This window comes from Pteropus medius, unplaced genomic scaffold (assembly GCF_902729225.1).
Source record: "Pteropus medius unplaced genomic scaffold, Ma_sr-lr_union100, whole genome shotgun sequence".
Taxonomy (NCBI): domain Eukaryota; kingdom Metazoa; phylum Chordata; class Mammalia; order Chiroptera; family Pteropodidae; genus Pteropus; species Pteropus medius.
The window spans coordinates 1,182,966-1,205,027 of record NW_024342475.1 but is presented as its reverse complement, the minus strand read 5'-3'; the positions used below and the strand labels follow the sequence as shown (position 1 = coordinate 1,205,027).

Below are 22,062 nucleotides of genomic sequence, written 5' to 3'. Positions count from 1 at the left end.
ATCCATGAACCTGAAGTGTCTTTCTATTTATTTGTGTCTTCTTTAATTTCTTTTAGCGATGTTTTATACTTTTCAGTGTACAAGTCTTTCGCCTCCCTGATTAAATGTCTTTCTATTTTTCATTATTTTTGATGCTCGTATATGAAATTGTTTTCTAAATTCTTTTTTGGTTCATTTGTTGTTAGTGTATAGAAACCCCACTGGCTTTTGTGTGTCTATTTTGAATCCTGCAACTTTGCGAATTCCTTTATTAGTTCTAGGAGGTTTATGAGGAATCTCGAGTTTCCTACATATAAGTTCATGTTGTCTGCAAACTCAGAGCATTTTTCTTCTTCCTTTCCAATTCCAATGCCTTGAATTTATTTTTCTTGCCTAATTTCTCTGGCTACGACTTCCAGTACTGTGTTAAGTGACAGTGATAAAGCTGGCATGTTTGTCTTTGAGGACTGGTCCTGATCTTAAAAGAAAAGTTTTCAGTCTTTCACCCTTAGTATGATTCAGTTGTAGGCTTTTTATCTATAACCTTATTACACTAAGGCAGTCCCCTGCTATTCCTATTTCACTGAGTGTTTTTATTATGAAAGGATCGAATTTTTTCAAATGCTATTTCCGCCTCGATTGAGATAATCATGTTTCTTTCTTCATTCTGTTAATGTACTGATTACATTAAAACTTTATAATTTATGAATAATACTTGCATTGGTCTTTGTAGGGGTGGAAAAAATTAATTTTCCTTCTACCCTTCTGAGATCTGCTGGCTGGACTAATAATCAAATTAACATGAGACAGATTAACAGAAGAAAATGACCAAACTTATTGTATATGTACCTCTGGGGTTTCTCTAAGAATAGGGGACCCGAGGACAGATCGAGCAGTTCAGGCTTTTATGCCATCTTGAGCTAAGGAGAAGAGGGAGTTGCAGTATGGAACTTCAAAGGGGAGGAACGCAATTCCCACGGAAATGAAAAAGCGAATGTTTGGTAAATAAATGTTTGCTGGGCCATCTTTAACAATCATACAGAGAGAGGACTTTGGTCAGACAGGCCCTGCTAGGTTCCTCCCTGTCATACATTAGTTCATATTGACCTGTAGTTGTTTACAACGCCAGCTCCCATCCTGGAGCAGGTCCTCTATTTAAATTCCTTCTAGGCCGTCAGGTGAAGGGTTTTCCCCAAGTCTTTTGTTTCTTGAAAATAACCAGCTTAAAATAATCCATATCCCAAAGAGGCTCATTTTGGGGTGGCGAACTGTGCTTCCCCTTAGTCATTTAACTTCTCCAGAAAACAAAGAGTGAAGTTATAAACCAAGATTAAAATAACACTGGCTTTTATATTTGCCCATGTGTCCCCTGATTTGGGAGGCCTTTATATCTTCATACACCTTAACTTTTACTGTTCGACTCTGTTTCATATCAACCTGAAGGACTTCATTTATTGCTTTTTGTGGTGCAGGTCGAGTGGGAATAAACGCCCTCAACTCGTGTGTTATCTGGGTGGATGGTGAAGAGAGAAGGGTGGATGGATGGTGAAGAGAGAAGGGTGCTTGGAGGGTGGGTGCTGGCATATGGATTATTTTGAGCCCAAAACATTTGAGAATCAACAAATGTGGGAGAGACTTTCTGTGACCTTCCCTTATCTGCCTAAAAACAGATCCTGCCCCCGCCCCCAGAAAAAGAAAGAACTCACTTGTCGTAAACCCTTTTCCCCAGAAGTTTTATCAGCCAAGAAAGATGGACTCTCATCCCAGGAGAGAAGACCCTCGTGGACAGCACACCCGGTCAGACACGGCCACAAATGCAAATCGCCTATCTGTTCTCCTAAGGGCCCATTTATCATTCATCAAAATCATTTGCTCTCTCATAAGTGGTCTCTCTCCCCCTCCCTTTCCCATTCAGATGATCCATAAGCTCTCCCACTCCCGAGAAGCAGCTGAGATTTCCTGGGACCCGACACAGGCAGCAAAGGTAAGGATTCTTTTCCATCTCTGAGATCTCCACACGGGGTCTGGATCAAGTCTCTATGGCAGTTTCTCTTTCTAAATTCACATTAGCCAGAGAAAACATCTGTGTGAACTAGTTCTTTGCGTATAGTGACTCCTGCGATTTTTGTCTTGAGTACTCTTGGTTTTAACTGATCCTTTCCCTTCCAGAGAAAGTCACTGTGTTCCTTTGCCTCTGTCTCTTGTGTTGTTTGTCATTAAGGAAAACTATAGGGTAGAACCTACAAGACTGTCATTCAAGCCAACCTCACAGTCCAGCATGTTTACAGTGCTCACCAGACTGGCATTTATCTGGGCAAACTTCGCTGAGAGTCATCAATTTAGAAAAAACAAACCGGATGAGATTTCGCCTTTGATTTCTTTTGTGTCCTGACAGCTCAGCTTTGTAACCAGTGGGAATACCGCGGGGCACAGGTCGTCGGGGTTGCGGCTTGTGGCTAGTCAGCAGGCTAGGGACCCAAGATGCAAAGTGACAGGCAGCATTTTCTTTGTCACGGGAGTTTGTCTTAAGAAGGGGTCCCAGTCCATAAGGGGCTGTGGTGTCTCTACCCTCATTGCCTTTTAAGTGCTGGGAAAGTCCCAGCCCAGTGTAACCTGCCTGTTGTCACAGATTATCAGGTCTGTGATTGTAGGTGTCTCAGATTTGTGGGAGACCAAAAACACGAGTTTTCATAAACACTATTTTTCCCACCAGTGGCAGCAAGGGTCTTTGGAATTCTTAGGGTATTTTGGGAAGTGGCCTTGCTACCCAGCCGAGCTGAACGAGGGTCCGCCTGCCTGACACCTGATGTTCAGCAGAGCCAAACGCCAAACATCTGTGGAGATTTTCGATGGAAAAATTAAAGCTGTTTTATTTGCAAGGTGCCAAGCAAGGAGGATGGAATGCTATCACTTAACACCCGAACTCCCCAGTCAAGGCTTTTTAAAGATTGAGGGTTAGGGGTCAGAAGGAACAGGCTGGTATGCACAAGCACCCGTGGGCAGGTTTTGATTGGAAAGCTTTGGAATTTGGCCATTTTGGGTATGGGGCTTGAGCAAAGGATCTTCCTGCAAAATGGACCCTTCGCTTCAGAAAGGGTTCAGGTGCTCAAGTTCTGGTTCTGTCCTCCTGGTCCTTTGGTTCCAGGATGGGGGACAGAGGGAGACTTTGGTTCAGGTCCAGCTGGAGATCAAAGTTCTGTCCTCTGTGCCTGCTTCGGCGGCATACCTCGTGGTTTTGGTGTTTTGACTCTGAAAGGCAGCTCAGTATCTTGTTAGAAACAAGATAGGACTATCTGACCTGGTTTTGCAGTTACAGCCTTTTGGATCATGGGGGCCATGTCTTCTGCACCCGTTTTTGGGGGTGCCTCTTGCATCCATGGTAAAAATGTATTCTAAACCAGGAAAATTACTTCTGGGCTTTTCCACGAAGAGGCTTCTTCATTGAGTCGCCATTGAAACGCCTGTACCTTTGAAGACCCTACTTATCAATGGTCAGATGAGGGATCCTTTCATTTGCAAAAACTTTTACATTTGAAATAGATTTTAGAGAGCTCTCATCTTAAACAAACGTGCTATTGGTACCCAAGACCAGATTGAAAGAGAGACACAAAAAAAGCATTCCAACTGGCCTTAGGGCCTCCCTCAAAAGATTACACGACGCAAATCAGAACAAAAATTAAAATCCACGACCACCATAAATCCCCCTTCTATACCTTCACACATGTCCCCTGACCCCATCTCCCTGCCCCTGTCCCTCTGGATCTTTTGGATCTCCAGACCCCTCCCTTAACTCCCCTCCCCCAAATCTAGCCTCACCTTCTCGGCGAATTCCTTTAATCCCTAAAACTCCTCCGCCTTCCCCAGAAAACCCCTCCAATGCCCAGCTTTGCCTTCTCAGCAAGAATTTTAGATAGCACTCTGGCCCGATCCGCAGGCTCAGGGGACACCTGTTATTTCTGTAAATGCCAACAGGGAGGAAGACAACCTGGCAGAAGCTCCACCAGCCTGGCCACTCCTGATGACTCTTCCTCCCCAAGGCTCTGTAATCAAAACCCAGCAGCTTCACGCCTTCCCATGCAATGTGCTTCGCAAACGTATCCTGGGCCCTACGGCAAAACGCTCCTGTCCACTGGGCAGCAGTAGGTGTTTTAAAATACAAAGCCCCTTTACTCCCAATTTCAGATTATCCTACCAAATTTAGAGAGGCGTCAGCAAGATCAGTGGCCATTTATAACCCAGCTCATAGGGGTCTTGGCTGGCGTTTAAGGCCCGTTCTTCCCACCCACGATTCTACTGTAGTGACACATCAAGGCTTCCTGAAGAAAGTTCCCCACACCGGCGACAGTGGCGGCCAGGACCCCTCCCAGGCCTTCCTGCAAATGGCCAGGAAATGCCACAGGTTGAGGCCCACATTCAAGGCCTTACGGGAGTGAACTTGGGAACTGGCCTGAGGTGGAACTGTGCACTCAGGAAGAAGGCGAGCATCCGAAAGCGTTTGTGGAGTGTGTTTTACCGGCTTTTCAAAGACATGCTGTGGCAAACCCAGAAGCCCCAGAACACAGAAAGCTTTTCATTTCTGCTTTAGTTGGAAATCTCCCTGACAGACAGTGGCAAATTCTAAAGAGTGTGGTTGGCTGGGCTGGACAATCTCTCAGCGTTATTACAAAAACGTTTCTGAATTCTTTGAAAAGAGCCAGCAGGAAAACAGGAGGAAAAAGGAATTAAAATCACCAGTCCTTGCGAGTTGAGTCTGTAGAAAAACAGAAGTTGACTCTCGGAGCTACTCCGAGTTCATCCATTTTTCTCGCCAACTGCAGGGCAGAGCCTCGCCTCTTTTACTCAAGACGAGTGAAGATATTGTCAAAAGCCGGTATATTGGGCAAACAATTGCCCTGCACTTGGAAGAAAGGAAAGCGTAAATAACTGTCTCCCTCCATCCCAGCACCCTCAGAGGGTCCGTTTTCCCCTTCTGTGGGGCAACTCCCCATTGAGGACAGGGTCGGTCCATCCTCGGTCACACGCATGCACGCACACACACACCAACTTAGGGAGTTAGGAATTGGATTTCTTAAAATTGACACTAGTGCCATTTTGCAACTTCTTCTGCCATTGGCTCAGGATTTGCCTCTCCCTGTGGCCTCTTAATTCCAGTCGAGCTGTCAGGAGTCTCTGGGCAACCTTTTCGTGCCTCGATCTCAGGCCACCCAGATAGCTTTAGGCCTTCTTTAACCCCGCCCAGTGCCCTCTTCATTTTGGATTCCTCACCATCATTTAGAGATTTGGTATGGAAATTTAATGCCACCATACAGTGTCATTTTTTTTAAAAAAATGTTTTTTATGTTCCTGCTCTCAGATCAAACCTCAAACTTCCTATTTTCCCTAATGGAGAGTCATCTTGATTTCAATTCTAATCTGAAGAGGACTTAAAGTATGTCCCGATTAGTCTGCTAAAGATGAGTTGGAACTTTAAGCAAACATAAGCAATCGGGAGGGCCTGTGGGAGAAGCTAGGGCTCATGGAAGTTCTTGCGCTCTGCGTAATCGTTTGAGAACCCCACACCAGAGAACCCTACGAGAAGAACTCGGTGTTTATGATAAGGCTCTATGGTTCTAACGTCCCCTTCCATTAACATTCTTTTCCCTTCTGTAAATATTCCTCCACCTTGGCACGCAGGACAGAGTATGTGTGTGGCTTGCCACGTCTGCACGCACTGGTTTGCGACCCTTTCTTTTTTGCGAATAAATTCTTTTGGTGAGGAAACACCTAGTCGATGTTATTTTTGTCAACATTACTAAGTGCAGAACCCATATGCAGTGTCTGGAAAAGGAATAAACCCGTTCTCATCAGCATCCCAATTCTCATTCATTTTCATTTTTATTCATCCCCTCCCCAAACCTCCCCTTCCCTCCAGAATGTGGAATCGAACCTGTAATAGACAACTTTTACAGCAGGAGCTTCTTACCTTCACTTCCTCACACTGCAATACTCCAATCTCGCTTGTAATAAAAGGGAAGTCTGATTCAGAAGAGAATCAAATCTACCGATTTGTACGAGATTGATGAGCAGTCTCTGAAGGAGGGCATAAAGTCTCCAGATCTAAACTTCAATGGGTGAAAACAGCTGTCACCTACTTGAGACATACCTCAGGGCACTCCAAAATTCCCCCCCAAACACCCTGAGTCAATTGTCTCTCCTTCTCCCCCAAACAAAAAAAGCAGCAATGTAAATCTTCAAGGGCAGCTGGCTACTGCCACCAATGGAGTCCTATTTTCGCTGCCCTTGCTAAACCCTTACATGCCTCTTCCCAGATGCTACTCAGAGGTTATTTCCCCATCCTCGGTTGACTTCCTCTGTTACTTAAATAGGTTATGTTCCCTTCTCACGGCCTTTGCTTATGCTATTTCTCCTGCCTACAACTCTTCTCCACCCCATTCCAGTTTCACCTAGTTAGACCTTTAGGGTTCAGCTCAACATCACGCATCACTTCCTCAGCAAAGCTATCTGACCAGCCAGATGTTACACCCTCGCAAAACTCCTGTACTTCTTCATGGCACTAATCATAGTGCCGGAAAAATTATAGCTAAACTATAAATCATAACTATTAAAACTATCCATGTATTTATGAGAATATTTTATTAATGTCTGTCTCCCCCCAGGGGACTGTGAGCTCTGTGAGGGCCCGGACTGGCTGCTGCACCCCCAGCGAAGTCACCAACTAACCCACACCCCCGCCCTTAGCTGGGGAGACAAGAGGAACTGACCATATCAGTAAATGTTTTGCATTTTAATGAGTCTGCCATAGAGCATGCTTCCCCACCGCTCCATCCTGGGGGCTCAGATTTCAGCTTCAGGTTGGGATAAAAGAATGGGGAGGGGAATAAATGTGAATGGGACTGAGGGGCTAGAGCTGAGACCAGAAGGAGCAGGTGAGAAGGGGCACAAAAAAGGAACTGACCCCAGACCCTGAGCTGAGCCAGAAATCTAAGTCCTCTTAGCATCCTGGAGTCAACACAATGAGCAAACACCATGCCTGTGGTCCTCATCCACAGTGGTGTCACATTGCGCCCAAAGTGCAGGGGCAGGCTGTATTGGGCCCTAAGTGCCTGAATGTTGCCACTGGCCTGGAGAGTCAGAAGGAGGCCCATCTTGTATCTGGAGCTTGGCCTGGAGGGTGTGGAGGACACACCTACTTGGGTCTGGAGCGATGCCATCTTGGGCCTGGAGAGTGGGGAGGAGGACCCCCTGGGTCAGGAGGGGGTCCCCATCTTGGGCCTCATGAAGGAAACCCATATGGGGCCTCCGGAGACCAGAATCAGGCAGGCAGTATAAGCAGGATGGGAAAAGCAAAAATAGTCAAAACCAATCCTACGGGTACAACTGGACCCAGGAAATGAGACCAAGCCTGGAGGAAAAGAAGCCAGGAGATGGCAGAGCAAGGACTAGAACTAGGAGACAGAACCAGGGCCAAGCCTGGGGAGCAGAAAAAGGGCTCAGCCTAAGGGGACAAAATTCCAGAAATGTAGCTGGGACCAGAGGTGGAGCTAAGGAGTGATGGAATGTGCTAGGGAATCTGCGCCAGATTCTGGGGCTCCTGTGGGAATAAGCAGCATCAGCCCCTGGGAGCAGAAACCAAATTCAGGAAGGCAGAACGCAAGGAAAGATGGGGCACAGTGAGCCCCCAGGATAGAGACAGATCAAGGAGTGGCCAATTACCCAGCGGCTGAAGCCAAGCCTCAGACTCAGGCTAGGAATCAGTGGGCAGGGGCAGGACCACCAGGAGGAACCAGAAGCAAGGGGCGGGGCTGAGCACCATCACCCCTCCGCCCCGCCTCCACACACTGCATAATCCAGGGGTTGGAGTTAGACCTGAGGGTGCCATCAAGACGGGAAGTGGGGGAAATATATAAGATACAGAACCAGGTCCCAGAGTCAGGAGAGGAGTGGGTCATGGTTAGGCCCGCGGTCCCGGGTCTTGCTCAGGCTCGGTTCCCGGTACGCCGCGGATGTCGGGCAGCAGGCGGCAGCTGGCCACGATGTCCAGGCGTTCGGCCAGCGCGCAGAGGTCCCCCCGCGCCAGGCGCACGCTGTGGGCGGCCGCCAAACCCGCCGCCTGGGCGGCCGCCAGCCTACCGGCCAGAGCAGCCACATCGCGGCCGGCGCGGCGGTACACGCCGCTCACGGCGGCCACCACGTCGTGGTCCAGCCGCGCCTGGCTCTCGGCCAGCCGGAGCTGCAGCAGCGAGCGCGCGGGGGCGGGCGCCGGGGCCTCCTCCGTGCCCCAGGCCTCCCCGGCCGTTTCCCGCTGCACCACAAGCGGAGGCAAGTCCCTGGGCGCGGCCGTAGGTTCCGGCTCCGGGTCCGAGTCGGTCTCTGCGGCTTCCCCAGCCACCCGTAGTCCTGTTGGGCGGCCGCGCGTCGGGCCCGAGGGACCCAGGTACAGCTCCTCCTCCTCGGACGAGGACGCAGAGAGTTCCGAGTCCGTTTCGGCCGCCTCCCCTCGTACCACCGTCTCGGGCCTTCGGGGCGGCCTCCGCCGACGACCCTGGGACGCCATGGCGCCGAGCTAGGGAGAAGGGACGGCGTGAGACGCGGGCGCCCAGCGGAGGTTCAAATATGCAGGTTCTGGATTCCCAGCCCACTGACTTAGCGATTTAGGACTATCTGCTTCCCCTGCCCGAGCCTGTTTCCTCTTCGGTGAACGGGGCTCATCATTCCTGCTGGTGGTGATGGGTGCTACTGGACCCCAGCCTCTTCAGTGTACTGATAAGGAAACTGAGGACCAGCTCGCTCAAGGCCCTGAGGCCGGAGCTCCCAGAGTCCCACACTGGATCCTTTCCGATTCTGCCTAGCAGAGGCCACACCCGGAATCACACGGGCTCCTGAGCTGCTCAGGGACCGGTGCTAGGGTCATAGACGGGGTGACTGTCCAGGGTACTCTAGAGAGGGTGTACTATTGGGGGCGGGGGATAGCGCTATCACGGAAGACCGTACCAGGTCGCCGAAGCTCCGAGCCCGCGAGATCCGCTCCCCAGCCGAAGCACGGCGTCCGTACCGAGGGAGGAGGGTAGCAACCCCAACCAATAGAGCAGCAGGGTGGGCGGTCGCTGGACAATCACGTGGATCGCTCGGCTACCAACCAGGAAGCAAATCCTCAGGACCAGCTTTAGGGGGCGGGCATAGGGTCACGTGAATGGAAGCACGGCCAATAGAGAAGCGGTTGGGCTAGTGCCTCCCAGTTGCGACGCGAGGCCATTGGACAAACAGGGATTTTTAAAACACGAGTTATGTCACGTGTGACCAGCGATTCGGCCAATGGCAATGCTCGAGGACCCGGAAACGGGAAAGGCAGTCTCCCGGGTTCACGCGCGCACCACGTGAGCCCGCGGGAGGAAGGCGGGGCTGCACCTAGATGCAGGGGGCGGGGCTAGTTCAGCCGGGCCAATGAGCGCGCGACGAGCTGGGCGGTAGTTAGGCACGCCAGGCCTGCGCATGGCGGACACCGTTTTGTTCGAGTTTCTGCACTCGGAGATGGTGGCGGAGCTGTGGGCGCACGAGCCCGACCCCGGCCCCGGGGTGAGCGCCGGGTTTCGGGGGGAGGAGGCGTGGGCTGCAGTGGAAAGGCCGGATCGAGGCCCCGAGGAGCGCGAAGAGCACGGCCGCGGCCCGGGTCGAAACCGGGCCCCGCCCCTGCCTCGCTGGGCGACCTGGGGCGCTCACTTCCTCCTCTGTAGACTAGGTGTCTCAGCCCGGCCGGCCTCGCGGGATACTTCTAGAATTGAGCGAGACAGCTCTGGGTAAAGCTGTTAGTTTAAAGCCTGGCACAGAGTAAGCGGGTAGCAATGATAATAATTACTGTTATTGGTTGTGTACCAAGGACTTCTGGGTTGAATCCCGCCTGCGTCGTTCACTAGATGTGACAGCCAGTGACTCAATCTCTTTGTGCCTCAGTTTCCTCCTTTATAAAATGGGCATCATAACAGCACCTAAGTCGTAGAGTGGGACATTTATTCATTCAACAAACATTGAGCACCTATTATATTCCAGGTACAGTTTCCCTTTTCTGGCGAAGCTTACATTTTAATAAGGGTGTCAGACAAACAATAAATAACATAATATGCCACCAACGAGTGAGAAGTTCTGTAAAGAAAACTCCAGTGGAGTCTGGGAAAGAAAAGAGGTGGAGAGGTGGATGATGGAGGAGAGCATTTCTGAGGAAGAGAAGGGAGGAAGCAAGCCCCAGGGATAAGTGGGGGGAAGAACATCCCAGGAAGAGGAACAACAGGGCCAAAGCCCTGAGGTAGGAGCGTGCTTAGCATTTTGGAAGTTAGTCCTTATGAAGAATAAATGAGCTCAGACTTTAAAGTTCTTAGTGCAATGTCTGGCATGTGATCAGCCCTCAGAACATGGAAGCTCTTGTTGCAAAATCTGTTACCAAGAAGAAAGGGTGGGGGAGAGAGTAAGTGCTTAATAAACGGGAGCTGTGCTCACTTTTTCCATTATTGTCCTTACTATGATCATCGTCATCTATATGCAAGACATTTTTATTGGCTTAGGTTTTCTTCCCAAGTTAGGAGCCCTAATGAGGGTGTTGCAGGTTACGATCTCAACATAGTTTCTGAAGAGTTCATTCATTCAGCAAACTTTAACTCGAAACATTGGAGGTGCTGGGCCCTGCCGTAGGCTCCGGGGTTAACTCAGTGAACAATACCAAAGTTCTTGCCCTCATGGAGCTTATGTTGTAGTGGGGGAAGACAGACAAACTTGAATGGGTCAAGTATGTAGTACATTAGGAAAATGCTATTCGAAAGATAAAGCAAGGGAGAGGAAGTGCCATTGGCCGGTGTGTTGGGAAGGGTGGTTGCAATGTCTGAGCAGCTCATCCGTCCTGGCTTTCTAGCCGGAAACTCGGTAGTCCCTAAAATCTGCCTTTTCTCTGTCACCTCTAGCCCTCGACCAGGCCCTGTCCTCATGGTTTCCCATTTGTCCCCTCCCCTGCCTTTTAGTCCAGACTCCCTCCTCTCCACCCCTGTACCAGCCTCCTCCCTCATCTCCCGGCTCATTTCACCTGTCACATCTTCACTTCATTCCCACCTATTAATCCTTCTCCAAGCCCCCAGTAGAAGCCAGGGTGTCTTTGTTACATTCTCGCAGTTTCTCCTTGGTAGCCCTCATCACACTCAGTAAGTATAAGTATACACCTGAACTATGCATCTGTATGATTCTTTGACTCACACCCGTCTCTGCCGCCAGACTGCACGCTGTATGGGCCGGGACCAGGTCTGTGTTGATCACCGCATAGTAGATCCTCTGCATGGATTTGCTGAAGTGGCTGCAGCCTCTGTGCCACGGAGGAGGGTGGGTGGGGACTGAGATTCACTTAGTGACCTATAATAGCACCTACCACGTGTGTTTCCCATGGGCTTTGCACTCCTGATTTCATGCGATCCTCCTAACAACACACAGAGGTCAGTGTGACGCTCCTACTTTGTAGATAAAGAAACCAAGGCCGCGATGGTTGGAGTGCTCCCTCTCCAGTGGCGGAGTCGGGAGCGTAAGCAGACCTCCCACTTCCAAAGCCCGTGCTGTAAACCATGGCCTGCGTCCTCCCTGCTACGCTCCTGGACGATTAATGCGTTTCTGTGGTCGAGTCTGGGAGACACTGGGCTATTCAGGTTCACTCACTACAGGGCATTCAGAGCACACGACTGCCACTGGCCCTCAGCCTGGCGACCCCAGGAATCCCAGGGCTGGGGTTCCACACCAGAGACTGCCACGGAGCAGGGCTGGGATGTGGCCTGGGTGGCCAGCCTCAGACGACCCCTGGGTGGTTTCAGGCGCAGCCAGGGCTGAGAACTCTGGCAGTGGCCCCACGTTCCTTCGACCTGGGAACCCTGTTTTGCAGGCGCACGTCGCGGGAAACTGCTGTTTCCTCAGTCCTCTGGCTCCGGGCCCCTCCACTCTCCACTCCTCTTTGGTCCGACAAGTTTCCTGTCTGAACCAAGCGCAGGCCCCCTGTGTCTTGGGTACTTAATGGTGTCCCCAGCACGGTGTTTTCTCAGACTTAGTCCTCAGGACAGCCCTCTGGGAAGATGCTGTCCCAGTTTACAGAGGAGGAACTGAGGTGCCAGAGAAGGAGGGCCTTTCCTGAGGCACATGGCCATGATCAGGCAAAAGCAGGGCTCGGGGACTTGTCTGTGGCATCAGGTCTGCCTCTTCGCCAGCTGCAGAGCTCCTTGAGGACAGAGATGGTGCTGGCTTGTTCCCCTCCGTCCCCACAGCACAGGCACCCGGGAGCCGGTCATTCTTTAGGGCTTCTGTGATCCCCACATCCTGCCTGGTTACTTGTGGCTGTGGAATGGATCCTCAGGAATGGCTACAGGTGAAATGGAGGGCGGGCCAGAGGAGCCTGGAGGCCAAAGGGCCTTTGTTCTCAAAGCAGGAAAAACTCAGGGAGGAGTCGGCTGTGGTTTCTCCTCCTTAGCAGCTTTGAAGATAAGGGAAGCCTGTGGGCAAAGGAGTGAATTCATCTACTACCGTGAGCCCTGGCAGGTGGCCCAGGAACAGCACTGCTGGCCGAGCCATGGTCCACCAAGGCCCAGGGAGTGCCCATGTCATCCCCTTCTCTCAGCAGGGCCTGGGCACCAGCCGGTTCCCGGGTTCCTGGCAGAGCCCTGTAAGGCAGCAGACCTCATCCTTTGTGGCACCAGGGACCGGTGCCCCTATGAGCATCTAAACTAATGATCTGAGGTGGAGCTGAGGCGGTGATGCTGGCGCTGGGGAGCTTCGCTGGCTTGCTGCTCACCTGCTGTGCGACTTGGTTCCTAACAGGCCACGGACAGGTGCACAGGCGTGGGGTTGGCCCAACATAGGGGTGGAGGAGGAGGGTGGTCTGGGTGAGCTCTGCAGGTGTAGGGGGAGGTAGTGGGATTGAGGAGGAGAGCCAGGCTTTTCCCCTGCCCATTCATTGCCACTCACCTGTCCACTCTCCATACTAACGTTCGGTCACTCATCTCTTCTCCCTGAGCTTCCCAGAAGGTAAGAACCAGGCTACTCATCCCTGGTCCCCTGCCAGGGCCTGCACAGAGTGGCTCCACAGGTGGGGGCTGACCTCACAAATAACGAGGGGCAGGGCAGGTAGAAGACAGGGAGGAGCCAGGCCCACAGCCCCGCCAGCTCCCCTGGCTTCAGTCCCGATCCTCCTCCTGGCTGTTCTGAGTCCAGTGCTGGGGGTGGGGGAGGGCTGGGGGCTCGGTTTGCTGTCTTCCATTAGTCCTGCTTGGAGCTCTGAGTGGACGCTTGACTCCTCCCTCCTTCAGCTCAGCACGTTTTTCTTGTTATCTCTTTGATTATTTCTTCTCCCGCCTTGTTCCACACGTGTCTCTTTGGCACTCGCAGGAATATTAGACTTTCTGGATCTCTTCCACGTGGTCTTACAACTTTTCTCTCATTTTTTTCAACCTCGGGGCTTTTTTCTGGACAGCCTGGGAGGCTTTATCTACCTTACAGATTGGTCTGTTTTTCAGCTCTCTTTTAACAGATGTTTATTTTGGCTACCGTCTTTCTCATTTCCAAGAACTTCCCTTTGTCTGATTGTGCCTTCCTCCGAGCCCGGGCCGAGTGATGGCTCCATTGGTGCTGACGCTGATAAGGCTGCTCTGAGGGGTTCCCCTCTGTTCCTCATTATCCCGTTTCCTCTCAGGGGGCTGTCGTGTAAACTCAGCCCTGGCCCTGGGCTGGCTCCAGAGGATTCGGATGAATGGGCGAGACCGCTTTGCCTTCCCTGGGAATAACAACAAACCCGTAATCTCTGAAGAGCTTTCGCAGGGGCCTGGGCGGGAGTCCCTGGAGACAGGCTGCGACAGAGGCAGATGAACCAGCTTCGGCTCCTTTCCTCCACCCTCTCTTCCCCCATCACCTGCTCATCCTCAGCCCTTCCCTCTCCACTTCCTCTTCCCCCTCCCTCTTCTCATTATTCCCCAGATCCCTCCACGCCCAGTCTTTTCAGTTCAGCCAATACTTAATTGGCCCCTACACAGGGCCAGCAGTAACACGAATTGTGGATCGAGTTGTCCTAGCACCACTATGAGGTAGGGAACGCCATTGGCCCCATTTCACACGTGGGGAAACTGAGGCACAGGGCCAGCAGGTGCCTCGCCCAAAGCCTCCTGTCCACTAAGCGGTGGAGCCAGGATTCAAATGCAGGCAGTCTGAAGCCCACCACAGGGAAACGAAATTGTGGAACCTTCCTGGCCCCCTCAGCTTCCCGCCGGGCTGAGGACCCTGCTGACTCTGCTGTCCCCTCTCAGGGCCACTGTCCCGGCCATGACCTGGGCCCAGGGTGTTTTCCCATCCGCTCCCTGTCCTGCTTACCTCCTCTTCCTTCGGACTCGGCAGGGTGGTGTAGCTTCCTCCGTGGAGCCTGCCCGGCCTCGCCAAGGACACGCTTTTCTCCCTCCCTCCTCCCGTATCGTGATCGTAAGGAAATCGTTCAGTGCGCGATTAACCCTTGCCTGCTCACAGCACTGTCTCCCAGGGGAAAACGCACCCTCCCCTCCCTGGGGCCCCTCCCTGCCCACCTCCCCCCACTGTCCCCTATGCTGCATTCCTCGTGCTTTTTCCTAGGTCCTTGCCTTTGCGCACACTCCCTTTGCGTACACACGCAGGGAGTCCTGGGTTCTCCTTGGTCAACCTGAGAAGTCCTCAGGGACACAGGTGTGCTCAGTCAGTACGGAGCCTGGAGCTCCCCTCTAGAAAGGAGGTGACACAAGAGTGGCAGCCACCTTGGAAAGCCCGCCAGCATTCTAGGTGCTGCCATACATCACCCCCAGCAGGGGTCCCAAACCCCCCAGCCGTGGTATGGTCATTGGCCTGTTCGGAGCCTGGCTACATACACAGCAGGAGGTGAGTGGCAGGTGAGAGTAGGCTGAGCTTCATCTGTATTTGCGGCCGCTCCCCAGCGCCAGCATCACCGCCTCAGCTCCGCCTCAGATCATCAGGCGTTAGATTCTCATAGGAGCACCGGCCCCTGGTGCCGAAAAGGTTGGGGGCCACTGACCCCAGAACAGAGCCCCTCCTTCATAGGGTTTACCTCCAGCCAAGGGCCTCATCCGCCATCAGCTGGGGGACTCGTCACCCAGGTTGACCGATGCAGGCTCGTGACTGGTGGTGGCAGTAACACTTCCTGAGCCCAACGTGGAGGGGGCTCAGCTTGCGTTTTCCAACTCCTGTAACCCCGTAAGGCCCCTGGGAAGTGGTGCTGTTAATATTCTCCTCTTTACACATGAAACAGGCACAGGGCGGTCCCACAGCTGGTTGGTGTCGGGGGCTAATTCTCGTTCCCCTCACTGTCTCGCACACCCAGCTCATATCCCAAATGTCATTAGTCATCAGACCCCTCCCGGAGCCCTCCCGGTGTGGCCAGCCCTGCTGGGCCTGAGACAGCCCGACAGGCGGTACCAGCAGGTGCACCAGTGTCTTCCGACAGGAAACTGTGTCGTCACTCAGGCCTGGTTCTTGCAGGTGGAGCAGGGAATGGCGGGCGAGGGCCCGGATGCCAGGGGGCCTGGCGAAGGAGAGGGCACCTTGCTTAGAAGTGCAAGTAACCTCTGCTCGGGCCTCCCCATGCCTGGCGCTCCCCAACCAAGCCAGCCTTGCCCCTTACCATCTTACTGAGGCCAGGACAGGTGTGGTAGTGACCCGGCCATCCACCCGTCTGGCCACCTAGGCTTGGCAGTTGGACCTGCTTGGGCTTGAAAGACAGCCCCATGGCTGAGGGTGCCCGCGGCAAGTATCAGCTCACCCCTCTGTGCCCATTTCCAAGTGTGGAATGTGGCCTGGCTTACGGGGTTAAGACGAAGCAGGAGGGTTCGTGTAAAGAGCCCGCACACAGTGTGCGCATGGACCCCCACCTGTCGCTTCAGCCTCTCTCAGCACCTCCCAGGTGCCAAGGCCTGTGCTGGCTGCAGAGGGTTGGCCTGTGTCCCCACCCTTCCAGAACTGCGTCCCCACTCAGTGACAGCACAGAGGAGAGGGCTGAGGGATAAAGAAGGCCTGCAGGAGCCGGGCGGAGGGGACTCCGAGTGGAGAGGCCCGAAGCCTGAGCTTTCCAGGCTGAGGGAAGTGTGTGTCGTGGGGCGTCCCAGACTGTTGCGTGAAGCCTGCCGAGGTGGCCCAGTCGTCGTCTCAGGCTGGATCGAAGCAGAAAAGCCCCACCCCCCACTCAGGAGCTCCGTGATGCATGATGCGTGGACCTGGAGAGAAAACCGCAGCGGCCGTTCCCCAGGAAAGGTGGTGGCTGAAGGGGCTCAGGCCTGGGGACTGTGGCCTGAGAGGCGCCAGCTGTCTCCCTCCCAGGGCTCTGTACCCACCTCTCCTCTGCCCCCTCACCTTGGTCCAGCCAGACCCTCCAGGTCTGGGGCCTCACGCCACAGGCCAACCCGGTATTTCTGACACCCCAACTTGGGCCTCCCTCCCTCAGCTCCCAGATTGCTCAAATGGAAATAACAAGTCGGCAGTCCTCCAGCCATGCTGTCCCCTCCCTATCCTTGGCCCCTCCCACCGTGGGACCCTGGCCTGCACTCCAGCATGCCCCTTGGCTGCCTTCCCTGAGTGCCCAAGGGAACATCTCCCTCCCGAGGTTCCTGGCTGGTATTTTAAGGTCTGGCCGTCGTAGTCAGCTCCCACAGCCCCCTGCTGGCTGGGCCAGGCCCGTGCCTTGCTGCCCCATGAGCCGTTGGACAAGTCACTTTGAGCTTCTGGGGTGATCAGAGCGCTGCGCCCTAGGGTGTTATAAGGCTGCACCCCTAAAGGGCTTCCAGTGAGTAATGGGTGCTGTGGGGAAAGAGCTGCCCAGCAGGGGTGAAGCTCAGCGTGGGGAACACCCTCATTTTTCCCGGAGCAAGGGAGAGCTGTACCTGAGGGCTGATGAGGTCGACGGAGTGGAGGGGTCACAGGGCGGGTGGAGGGGAAAAGCCAACCTACCACTCTGCAGGCCTGAGCCTGTCCTGGCCAGGTGGCGCTGCGTCGGAGGGATGGCTGGCCCTCTTGCAGCTGCTACACCGGCTAGCTTCCGGTTGGAGGTGGCCAAGGGCCCCTGAGCCTCTCTTCTCTGGCCTTCTAGGAACAGAAGATGAGCCTGTCGGTCCTGGAAGGCATGGGCTTCCGCGTGGGCCAGGCCCTGGGCGAGAGGTGAGAGCCGGCCCCTCCCGCCCGAGGCTGGACCTGAGCTGGGAGGGCGCAATGCTCTGGCAGAACCCAGCCTGGCTTCCTTCTCCGCTCCCCCCTTGCCCGGCCTGGCCCAAGTATCTGCCGATGCCCCCAGGCTGCCCCGGGAGACGCTGGCCTTCAGGGAGGAGCTAGATGTCCTCAAGTTCCTGTGCAAAGACCTGTGGGTGGCCGTGTTCCAAAAGCAGATGGACAGCCTCCGCACCAATCACCAGGTGTGTGCCCGCGCCCAGCGCCTGCTGCCTGGCCGCAGGCAGAGGTGGAACCGAGCGGCTCTGGGAGGGGAACCCCCATCAGGGGAGGTTGCAGCTGCCCGGCCATGGGGCCTGGCCACGCTGGGAGGCAGGACCTCGGGGAAGCCGCGATGGGGCGCGGGGCCGTTTCCAGTTTCTGCGAGCTTCCAGGATGGGACCCCAGGGCCGCGGGGAGACCTCGTGGCTGGCGTCCCCTCGGCGTGACGCTCCCATCTCAGCCTGGTCCGCTGGTTCCCTTGGGCGCCCACGCCGTGCACGGCCCCACTGGCTGCGTCTGCAGCTTCTCACCACAACCCTGGGGGCAGGGGCAGGGGCACCTTTAACCCAGGAGGTCACGCAGCCAGAGGAGCAGGACCAGCGCACCCCTGGGTGACGCCAGCCCTAGGAAGCCCGGGGCCCCTTCTGCAGCTCGGAAGGATGGGGCCGTGACCATAGCGGCTTTGAGAGTAGAGTTCTCGCAGAGGTCCTGGCTTCCCCTCTCCCCGTGCAAACACACAGCACCCACTCTCCTGCATCCCCAGGGGACCTATGTCTTACAGGACAACAGCTTCCCCCTCCTCGTCCGGATGGCCTCGGGCCTGCAGTATGTGGAGGAAGCACCCAAGGTATGGGGGGGCTGGAGCACACCCACACTGCACTTCCCCTACTTCTCCAGCCCTCACCCCCAGGGAGGCCTCGCCCCAGGCCAAGGGGTGAGCCCACCGCGAAACCCAAAGCCCGTCCTGGCCCCGGTCCTGGGTGTCGGCCTTCACTTTCCCACAGTGACCTGTGCCCCCCATCTCCAGTTCCTGGCCTTCACCTGCGGCCTTCTGCGTGGCACCCTCAGCACCCTAGGCATCAAGAGCCTGGTCACCACCTCTGTGGCAGCCCTGCCAGCCTGTGAGTCGTGAGGGTGGGGGACTCCCGCTATCCCTGAGCGTGGCAGGGGCTCTAGAGCTCCACTGTCCCCGCTCCCAAGGACCAGGCCACTGAGCCCCATTCTATAAGTGGGGACTTTGAGACCCCCAAGAGCTTAAGTTACGTGCCCCTGGCCCTGAGGCCCCCAGCCTGCTTCCCAGGTGTGTGCTAGTCCCGAGGAGGGGACCCTTGGTGATGTCCTGGTCCAGGGTGTCGAATGTCCTTCCCAGCACGGGGCTCAGGCAGACGTAACAAGGCACCCACATGGGCGCTCCAGGGACAGCCAGACCCCATGGGACTTGCAGCTTGTATGGAAGGGCATTCCCTTGACCCCCAGGGACCTCCATGACACAGGCCGAAGCCCATTGCTACCTGGGGACAGCCTGAGCCTGCAGCCAGCCCTCCATTCTCACTCCCCGCCCCCCCCCGGTGGTTTTCCCTCTGCCGGGACCCATGGGGGGCAGCTGGGCCCCAAGTGGTTAGAACCTGAGCAATACATGTCCCAGGAACCTGTGCCAGGCCCTTCCCCGGCAGCCTGTGTCTGGCCTTCATGCCCCTCGTCACACAGCCCTGGGATGTAGGTCAGGTGGGCGGGAGCATCACCCCCTTTGACCAGCAAGGCCACCCAGGCTGTTGGCCAGGGCCTGAGCTGTTCGCGTGCTTTCTGCCTCTCCCCTCAGACTCCAGCCTCAAGCTAAAGCCAGCCCTTCTCTTCCAGCCAAGTTCCAGGTGGTGATCCAGAGACCCTGACCCGCCCCAACTGAGCCCCACAGCGCCCTTGGCCCAGAGATCCCGGGCCACTGCCTTTGGCGGTGGCCAGAGGGCTGGTGCTGGGAATCCCAGGCTCTGGGGGCGACGAGGTAGGGTGTCCAGCTGCATCAGGGCGTCACACATGCTCAGCAGATGGGTGTCAGAGGGAAATGGAGGCATCCTGAAGGCAGGGTGGCCTCAGCCACCATCGGGGCTGGTGTGGAGGGGTCCCCATCGGACACACACTCACTCTTCATAGAGGGTGCTCAATAAACGTTCTGCGTGGAGCCAGGTTCAAAGAGGAAGGTGAAGGTCACTGAGCACTGGGGGGAAGGAGTGACTGCGAAGCGCCTGTTGTGTCACAGGGCCTGCGTTGTGGGGAGCAAAACACCTTGTGTGTCTCCCCGCCCCTCATTCCCTCCCCTTTCAGGCCCCCTCCAACCTGGGTTCTGCGCCCCAGAGCTTGACGCCTCCCTGAACGAGAGTCCTGGGTGGATGGCCCCAGCCCTGGCGCCCCGCCAGTGTCAACAAGTCTGGGGCTGCCCTCCCCGCCGCGGGGCCTCTCTCTGGAGTGCAAGCCGGGCAGGCAGCCGTGGCAGGATGGATGGAAAGGGGGAGGATGGGCCAGACGCCCTCATTCCCCCCGCCCACGCTCACACACTGGCCTACACACCTCACATGCCTGGCAGGTGAGGGTCATCTCTGGGACAGCGGCCCCTGCCCTCCCCCACAGCCTCCTCCCCCACTTATATCCAGAGCATCCGGGGCGTCACACACCTGGACTGCCCGGGCTCTGCCGCCAGCTGCTGCCTGATGCGGGTAAGTACCCCCACTGCCTGCCTCAGAGCTGCCGGTGTAGGCTGGGGCGGGACCCAGATGGGACGAGGAAGGGTCTCCTTGCTGAAAACACCCCCGGAGCCCGAGGGCTCTTACGCCCCTGTAAGCCCAGCGCACACGCGCCTTCCGGCCGTGCCTCAGCTTCCCTCCTCAGCCCACATGCCGAGAGCCGACTTCCCTGGCCTGCCCCCCATGCCTTTGCACACGCCCTTGCCAAGGCTGCCCCGCTGCCAGCCCCCCAAACTCCTGCTCCCTCGTGGGTGTCCAGTAGCCTCCTGGTCCCCGAGTGGTCACTCACTTGCCCTCCCGGGTGCGCACCTGTTCACCTGGGGATCCCTCCGCGGTGCCGCCTGCTCAGCACAGAGCCCGGCGGAAGCTCCCCGAGTGACCTGCAGTTACCTGAACCGTGCGTGCGGGGGTGGGGGGACTGGCCCAGCCCTGCCCTCAAGAAGCTCAGGGGCCCGTCCTGGAGCAAGGGGGCGAGTGCCCCCCAGGCTTGCCCTCTAGTCGGACACACCAGCTCTGCCTTTCTGATGGCTGGGGCACTGCGGGGGGTAGGGTGACGACAGAGTCCCAGACTGGTGGAGGACACGGAGGACGCCCTTCCGAGGAGAAACAGCTTGAGGGCCTGGGGGAGAGAGAGGCATCTCAGGTAGAGGGAAGGGGCAGAGTTTGGTCGCCAGGAAGACTCCCTACGGGCTGCCCTGCAGGCTCAGCGGGCTTCCTTCCCTGTCCTGGCCCGTGGTTGCCTCTCCTGTCCCCATGGAATGACCCATCTCCAGGAGCAGCCACTGGTAGGCAGTGCAGGGAGACAGGACCCCCGGAGAGCAGGGGCGCTCGTGGCCTCAGGCCCCTCTTGCCCAACCCCACCCTCACCTCCTGAAGAATGTCTGCAAGGAGCCCCCTGCCCCGCAGCAGCGGGAGACAGAGCCAGAGCAGAAACCAGTTTGCTTTCAAAGTCCCACCTCCGTGTGAACCGCCAAGGGACTTCACCACTCTGGACCTGTTTCCTCATCTGTAAAGTGGGCATCACACTCCCCAGAGGGTGGTGAGGAAGGACGGGGTTACTCCACGAGAGCGTGTATGCCAAGTGGGGTCCCTGGTAAGCCTCGATAGCACGTGTTGTCGTTATATATATGCGAAGCATTTAGAGCAGCCGGGTAAATGGGTCAGTCACGGCCCAGTAAATGTTCGCTGCTGTCATCGCCATGTACCAGGCTCTGTGCTCGGTGGACTCTTGACAGCCAGAGGTAGGTACCGACACTGGTCCACTCAGCAATGAGGAAGCCGATGCTCGGAGAGATGAAGTCACTTGCCCAAGGTCACACAGCTGGGCCTGGAAAAACTGGCATCTGAACCTGGGATTGCATGTTTCCCCGGCCTGGATGCAGCCCCTGTCCCAGTTTCCTTCCCTCCCACAGCACAGGCGCCCCGGGGCTGGCCCCACAGCCCCTCTGGCAGCAGCGTGGCCTCCATCTCCATCCCTGACCTCAGGTGCCATGCAGAGGCAGCCCCCCAAGTCTCAGCTTGGGAGAGCACCCAGCACTGAGGCTGGCATGCCAGGGGGAGGAGGGTGGGGAGCCTGGAGCAGGCAAACCAGTCCGGCAGCTCAGCCCCAGCTCCCCTGCCTCTCACCAGTTGGGCCTGGGCTGCTGGTGGTGGGGCCGACAGCAGCGCCAGGGGCAGGGAGGCTGGGGCGTGAGGCGGCAGGTCAGGACCCCAGGCAGGGGCAGGGGGGGCAGCAGGCAGGGGTCCACACCTGACTCACAACCATGTGAGCCCCAACTCCTACCCCGGTTCCTGCCATCGGCTTCACCTGTCCTGCCCCCCCCATGCATACAACAGCATCCTTCCCTCAATTTGCTTTCGGTCCTTCACATTTTAAACCCGGCACACCCCATCTCATCGCGAGCTTGCTGAGCCTTTCCCCAAGTTGGACCACCTGCTTTCATTCGTGTCCCCAGAATTCCCCACCCTCCTGACCCTTATTTGGTCCTCAAATGTACCCAGCCCGAGATTCAGTCATTCGATGCTCCCTGCCCCCTTCCCCAGCTCTGCAGTGCCCTGGATTCACGTCCTTTCAATGACGGCCCCCCGCCTCCCACAGCACGCACCCCGCCAA

At 55.9% G+C, this 22,062-nt stretch overlaps 2 protein-coding genes and 1 long non-coding RNA gene across 4 annotated transcripts in view; 2 read left to right on the top strand and 1 right to left on the bottom strand.

Moving 5' to 3' along the window:
• The window catches only part of LOC120605288 (uncharacterized), a 6,884-nt gene extending 4,009 nt beyond the window's left edge, over positions 1-2,875 (top strand). The window contains exons 3-4 of the long non-coding RNA XR_005653583.1: positions 1,709-1,963; positions 2,201-2,875. This is a non-coding gene — a long non-coding RNA (uncharacterized LOC120605288). The remainder of the gene's footprint in view (positions 1-1,708; positions 1,964-2,200) is intronic.
• Positions 2,876-6,742: 3,867 nt separating this feature from the next.
• On the bottom strand, positions 6,743-9,097 carry BLOC1S3 (biogenesis of lysosomal organelles complex 1 subunit 3). The gene is made up of 2 exons (XM_039866184.1): positions 8,971-9,097; positions 6,743-8,542 (listed from the first exon to the last, which is right to left on the bottom strand). Exon 2 carries the CDS (start codon positions 8,531-8,533, stop codon positions 7,931-7,933), a length of 603 nt encoding a protein of 200 aa, XP_039722118.1. The 5' UTR covers positions 8,534-8,542; positions 8,971-9,097; the 3' UTR covers positions 6,743-7,930.
• Positions 9,098-9,405: 308 nt separating this feature from the next.
• TRAPPC6A (trafficking protein particle complex subunit 6A) lies at positions 9,406-19,404 on the top strand. Of its 2 annotated transcripts, none has more exons than XM_039866186.1 (6): positions 9,406-9,552; positions 17,099-17,166; positions 17,300-17,417; positions 17,978-18,061; positions 18,242-18,335; positions 19,072-19,404. In XM_039866186.1, the coding sequence occupies exons 1-6, from the start codon at positions 9,469-9,471 to the stop codon at positions 19,101-19,103; spliced, it is 480 nt and encodes a 159-aa protein (XP_039722120.1). In that variant the 5' UTR covers positions 9,406-9,468; the 3' UTR covers positions 19,104-19,404. The 2 variants fall into 2 exon arrangements, with proteins under 2 accessions (XP_039722120.1, XP_039722119.1); XM_039866185.1 differs by having other exon boundaries at positions 19,034-19,404.
• Positions 19,405-22,062: the final 2,658 nt, after the last annotated feature.